This window comes from Triticum dicoccoides, chromosome 1B (genome assembly GCF_002162155.2).
Source record: "Triticum dicoccoides isolate Atlit2015 ecotype Zavitan chromosome 1B, WEW_v2.0, whole genome shotgun sequence".
Taxonomy (NCBI): Eukaryota; Viridiplantae; Streptophyta; class Magnoliopsida; order Poales; family Poaceae; genus Triticum; species Triticum dicoccoides.
The window spans coordinates 164,443,156-164,449,314 of record NC_041381.1 but is presented as its reverse complement, the minus strand read 5'-3'; the positions used below and the strand labels follow the sequence as shown (position 1 = coordinate 164,449,314).

Genomic DNA, 6,159 nt, shown 5'->3' with positions numbered 1-6,159 from the left:
AATGCGGTAGTAAAGAAGGATAAAATGTTCAGTTGCGTCAAATGGGTAACAAGTGATTTTAGCTCAATTGGTCAACCGCGTTGTGGTGCCAGTAGGCGGCTAGAGTTCGAATCCCCACTCAGGCAAGCATTTATTTTAATAAAAATATACCATAGAACAATTGTTCTACGGTTTTGGGTAAAAAAATATATCGGTAGGCGCTAGGCGCCAGGCTTACACACTCCTTTCGTGTTATCTCTAATCCAGCTCAGCTTTTTGTCTGATGTGGTACGGAAATGACTGCTAAGTGTACATACCCTTAAGCCTATCTTCAATTGGTTGTTGCTGGTTAATAATTTTCTTGTCCACATGGCCATGATCGGCAGCATGCAAGACGAGTCAAACTGTAGAGACAGTTAAGATCAACCGCATGATGTGACGAAATTGAATGAGTCAAATCAATCAACGTGGCCATCAGTCCATTCATTGTTCATCAGCTCGCACTCAAACCACGATCATAATGAGACCATTATGAAATGCGAAGGAGTATTTGATCCTCTTTTTTCGAGCATTTAACATATTAATATTACACACAACAACACATTTCATTGACTATATTTAATTCCTAGATCATGTAGCAGCTGATGAAGTAAACACCCAGTGTGTTCTACTGGCTAGCACCAGTGCACAGGCGCCTGGGATTGAATCCTCACTCCTGCTTTATTAACCAGTCGGCTAGTTCTTCCTAGCTACCCTTTCATCTTTCACCTAGCAGATGATGAGCTCTGCTCGCCGTTGCTCATTTTTTATTGGGAACCCTGCAGTTGCAGCGGATCTCGCCGGCGGATCCCGCTGGCAACGGTATGCTCCCCATCTTCACCATGGACGCGCCGAAGTCCGAGAAGAACTGCTCGCCGTCGTCGCTGTACGTCTGCACCAGCGCCTTGGTGGTGCTTGCAACGACGTCCTCGTCGGCGGAGAAGAGGCCCTGGTCGGACGTCAGGAGGCCCTTCTTGCTCAGCAGGTTGTGGTAGTACTGCTTGTCGAACACGTCCGCGGAGCTCACGTCCAACGCGGCGGTCTGGTTCCCGTCGCCGCCAGTGCAGAGCTTCTGCAGGTTGGCGGCCATGGTGGCGTCCAGCGTCGGGTCGGCCGAGCTCTTGGTCGACGTCAGCCGGTCGCTGAACAGCACGCACCGGGCTCGCCCGATCGTGTGGGCACCTGTCGGGTTTCACGTTCAGAATTATTATTTTTTGAATTTGTGACGTTCAGAATTTAGGTCATGTTTTCTTGACAAAATAGAGTTATTTGTTCTGCACGCCATTCCATAAGATCAGGTCAACTGTATGATAATTGGCCTGAGAAAATTTGTGACAGTTTGCATGTGAGGAATGAAGTTTCAGAACTAGTTGCTTCTTCTGTGAGTTAAGCATGGCTACACTATCACAATTTCATGTTCAGGGATGTAGCACAGAGTTTAATTCTAGTTGCTAGTTGTGATTTTTTGTGGAGTTTGTTAGCTTTGTGACAGCTGTTACCTGACAGGACCACGACGTCTTTTGTGTCGAGGCCGACATCGGTAAACTTCTGTACGATGGAGCTGATCGGTTCGAACGGCGAGGGCAGACCGTTGTCAGCTCCTGACAGATTCGCCTTCAGACCGTCCCTCCTCCCCAGAAGAACATCATAGTAAGGCCCTCCACTCTGAAAAGAATGAGTACATAGCTACTCAATACTTTGTTTGACAAGCTGAATGTAGCTGACAAAATGGAGTATAAGAGCTGTAAGGTGCTCACGAAGAGTACTCCATAGCCAGCTGCAAGGGCAACAATGTCAGCACAGGACACCACCCCGGGGCACATGTTCTCGAGGTCGGCCTTGATTGCGTCGATGACCTCATACCCTCTGACAGAGTTCTGGTTGGGTAGTGCAAATTTTTCGCCGTCGGCACCATCCAGCAAGATTGAACCATCACACCCCTGCATACACCGCAACATTTTTCTCAGTAACTGCAACACAACAGTAGATGTAAAGCAACATAACATTCATATAGTAGAAAAGTTTAGAAGAAAGTTGAGGTACATTGACAAAGCAGTCATGGAAATGGAGCCTGAGCAGGGAGGCTCCCATCCTCGGTTCTTCCCTCATGGCAGCAAACACTTGCTGCTGGACGACGTCGTACACTCCGGGGCATGACCAGTCGTAGAAATCGCTGGTTAACTCGTCGCACCTTGCGCCTTGGGTTACGAGGCACAACACAAGAACTGAGCACACCAGGAGCAACCTGCTGCGGTGAGAGTACTCCATGTCTCAACACTTACAGTCTCACTTAATAGCTACACTGTCTTTGAGACTTGGACTGCCTGCATAGTTCATGGTCCCTTGGGTTGCTCTTATAGACGGTTAAAGTGGTGAATATTGGTTCCCGGTACGACAAGTCATCGCGATAGTGGTGCGGCTGCGCATGCACTGATCTTCTCCTGTTAACAAACATTTTTTTTGTGCCAAAATAGCACATTCTGAAAATGGCAATTGGCTGCCATGGTGGAGTCACTAGCGTGATGGTGCTGCACTTAGCATGCTTCCGTTGCCTTTTTGTCTCAAGTCCAAGCTGTAGTGGTCTAGTGGAGACCCAACCATAGGAAATTGTAGTGTATTGCAAGCAGTTTCGTGTGCCGATTGGGCCGCCTCCATTATCCTGCTCGATGATGCAGAGCCTGGTGGTAACAAAATCGCTATCTCATGCAAAAAATATATATGGTTTGATCTGGTGATTCAGAAGAGGTTTTCAACGATAGCTGAGTTGCAAATGGTGCCGTCAAGTGCCTCTCCATTTAGAGGGGATTACACAGTTCAGTGAATGGATGGTGCTTCAAGTCAAACTTAATATAGATCAGTTTCTTTAGTCACGGTGCTATCCATATAGACTAGCATTACGGATTTACAGTACGAAACTCGGACACGGATTTAGGTACGCGTAAGAAGTTAGTTTTGGAGAACATGAGGAAGAACCGAATGAAATTAGAACTAATTAAAACGTAGTGCAAGTTTTTTGAGGATTGATTAATTTCTGGTCCTTTAGTGTCTCAGTTTGTTGTTTAGTAATGACCCTGTGAGACTTGTCAATTCATGATTTTACACAAAAGAATTCAAACAGCATGTATTTAGACCTTTGGGAGCTTGTGGATAAAAAGAAAAAGACCTTTTGGAGCTTGATATATAGCCTGCAAGTATCTGTATGTTGCTGGTGTTTAACACTTGCGAACCAACTTATTCATTATTCGTAGAGACAGTGCAACAAATACTGATTAATTGCTTGTATGACTATCTATATTGAGGCAAAATACTTGGTTGCGACTATCCAAGTATCGAATACCAATGAGGGCAAGGCACACATTGAAGTCCACACAACTTCTTTAAAAATTAACATTTTAATGGAATTCATGCTCAGATCTACAGGTTGATCAAATAATTTAATGAAGAAAATAATTAAAAAAACTCCAGCATTGGACTATCCTCGAGTATATAGAACATTTTTCTTAAAAAAACTAATTGGTATTGCCTGTTCATAGTTTGAGTCATCCCGTGTGCATCTCCTATGCTACACGGCGGCCCTCAGCCTCTTTCCTCGCAGAGTCCTTCTCTTGCTGATCTCCCTTCGATTCACTGCAGCCGGACAAAACTGACGGCCAAGATGACGGATGTTTTTTTTAATATCAAGATACTGTCACAACCCTAGAATAATGCTTGTAAATAGTGGAATTTGCATCCATGCATCATGTCTAAGTTTAAATGAATTTGAAATGGGATGCTCAAACCCTAGCACCCGATGAAATTCAACTAGGATCGAATATAAATCTTTTCAATGAACCCAAAATGCCCTGCAGAAAAGTTCATCATTTTTTACTAAGGTTAAAACCTCTGCCAAAAATTACTCACATATATCTAGGACAATCTAGATTTTTGAATTAAACCATATTGTATTTGAATCGGTGCAATTAAATCCTATAGATAATTTTAAGTGCTCCAATAATTCTAGAATTGGTTGAGGGCCTCAGAAATAATTCAGTTAGTGCCCACAAAAAGTTCCAGGATTTTATAAAGTCATTTGTTTTTTTTGGTTAACAAACCAAATTTCAAACAAATGCAGAGAATAGAAAACAGAAAGAAATCTATCTATCTATTATATAATTAAGACAGAAGTGAAATAAGCCACCATATTGATCCACATATATTATATTATCACAATCGTTAATTTTAGACATTGACGGTTGAGATTTAAAAGATGTAACGTTACATAAAAATTTTATATTCATGTACAGGCAATATAACACGTCACGTTACAAATAGTCCGGCATTCTTTTTTTTTTTTGAGACAAATAGTCCGGCATTCTAAACGGAGATTCTAGGTCAGGCGAAAGCCCAACATGCCAGCCAGCAAAAGCCCAATAGCAGGAGCCCTCTCACGCCTGCCAAGAGTTTTTCAAAAAGAAAAAGCAGAAGCCCACACGCTTGACCAAAAAACGCAGACGAGGTAGCCGTAGATTCCCTAAAGGCACACACGAGCTACCAACAGCAAATCTATAAACATGCAATTTTCTTCTTCTTTTTTTCCCAACGGTATTTGAAGTAAACACATACGACCAAGCACGTAGAAGCTCCAAGCATTCGTTTTTCTTCATCAATCCATTACGTTAAAGTATAACACATTTTTTTCTATAACATGTACGTCCCTGTATCAATAGCCCTCCTGAAAAAAGGCAATCCGATTCCATAAAAAAAATTCCATACAACATGCACGTTCCTATATCAACAGCAAATCGAAATCCTCCTGTATAATCTCGCAAGAAAAAAGAAATCCTCCTGTAAAAAGGCAATCCAATTCCTCACAAGGAAGTTACATCTACTCCCTCCGCATCTAAATATAAGTATTTTTAAAGATTCCAATACGAACTACATATGAATATATATGGACATATTTTACAATGTAGATTCACTTATTTTACTCGATATGTATTCCGCATTGGAATCTCTAAAATGAGTTATCTTTACCTAATAATAAAGTAAATTGGGTTTCGGTCGTCCGTCATGCCATTTTTCAGAAAAGTCCTTTTGTTTTGATAAAATCAACCCGCTGTCCGAATTTAAGTCACACCCGAACCGTTATTTTACATTTTTCAAAACCCCCCCTGATATTTTAGGCAATTCATCCGCGGAACATATCTAACTCAAACAAATGCTTTTTAAATCATCCATATCTTTTAAACCGTAACTCCGATTTGAACATGTTATATATGAAATTTGATTAGAAAAATATGTAGAATATGAATATGAGATTATTTTTACATGTTAAGTAATTTAAATATTATTTTGAAATATATTTAAGTCAAACAAATGATTTTCTAAATTATCCGTATCTTTTAAACCGTAACTTCGATTTTAACATGTTATATATGAAATTTTATTAGAAAATGTGTGGAATCTAAATATGTTGTTGATTTTACCTTTAAACATTTTTAAAATATTGTTTTGGAAGCAAACTTATAATTTATAGCGCAAGATCCATTTTTTTTCATACCGGCGGCGATCCGGATTGCAAATAAACACCCCACTATAAGCATATAGGGAAAAGAAAACATCACTAACTACACATGCATACCTCTGAAAAATGTCACAGGGGAAAACAGTAAATTTCTCATCGCGGGAGTGAGAGATAGCGAGAGAGAGAGAGAGGGAGAGACAGACACCTTAGGATTAACCATATTCAAACATGTTTTCTTGTTTTGTATGAACACCGAGGCCATCACCGGCGAGGGTGAGAAGGAGGATAAGCGGCAACACAAATATGATGCCTCGCAAAAATAAAGAAGATGGACCTATTGTGGTCTTGAGTGATGGTTGTTGGGTTAAGAGCGTGTGTTACGTTTTCTCTCCGTTGCAACGCACGGGCTCTTTTGCTAGTATTTAGCAACGGAGGGAGTAGGAACCAAGCCAATAAAGAGACCTCCACCCCTCTCGCATAATTAAGCGAGCCTGAGAGCGGGATTGCGTCCCTGGGCTCTGGCGACTCGGGCGACCGCGCCGCCGCACCCCTGCCGCCGACCGCCGCCTCTGCCCTCGCCCTTCCCGGGCTGGCCGGCGCGTGCCCCGTCCCGGTGCGGCCGTCGTCGCCCTCCCCTT

The 6,159-nt window shown here is 42.2% G+C and overlaps 1 protein-coding gene across 1 annotated transcript; it reads right to left on the bottom strand.

The window, feature by feature from the left end:
• Window positions 1–513: 513 nt before the first annotated feature.
• Window positions 514–2,359, bottom strand: LOC119325822 (peroxidase N-like). The gene is made up of 4 exons (XM_037599549.1): window positions 2,062–2,359; window positions 1,776–1,958; window positions 1,518–1,683; window positions 514–1,200 (listed from the first exon to the last, which is right to left on the bottom strand). Exons 1-4 carry the CDS (start codon window positions 2,284–2,286, stop codon window positions 779–781), a joined length of 996 nt encoding a protein of 331 aa, XP_037455446.1. The 5' UTR covers window positions 2,287–2,359; the 3' UTR covers window positions 514–778.
• Between the last annotated feature and the right edge of the window lie 3,800 nt (window positions 2,360–6,159).

Coding starts and splice junctions, on each gene's coding strand:
- LOC119325822 (XM_037599549.1), bottom strand. CDS start 2,286: ATGGAGTACTCTCACCGCAGCAGGTTGCTCCTGGTGTGCTCAGTTCTT. Junction 1,959..2,061: donor TCCATGACTGCTTTGTCAAT/GTACCTCAACTT, acceptor CGGTGTATGCAG/GGGTGTGATGGTTCAATCTT. Junction 1,201..1,517: donor AGACGTCGTGGTCCTGTCAG/GTAACAGCTGTC, acceptor GAAACCCGACAG/GTGCCCACACGATCGGGCGA.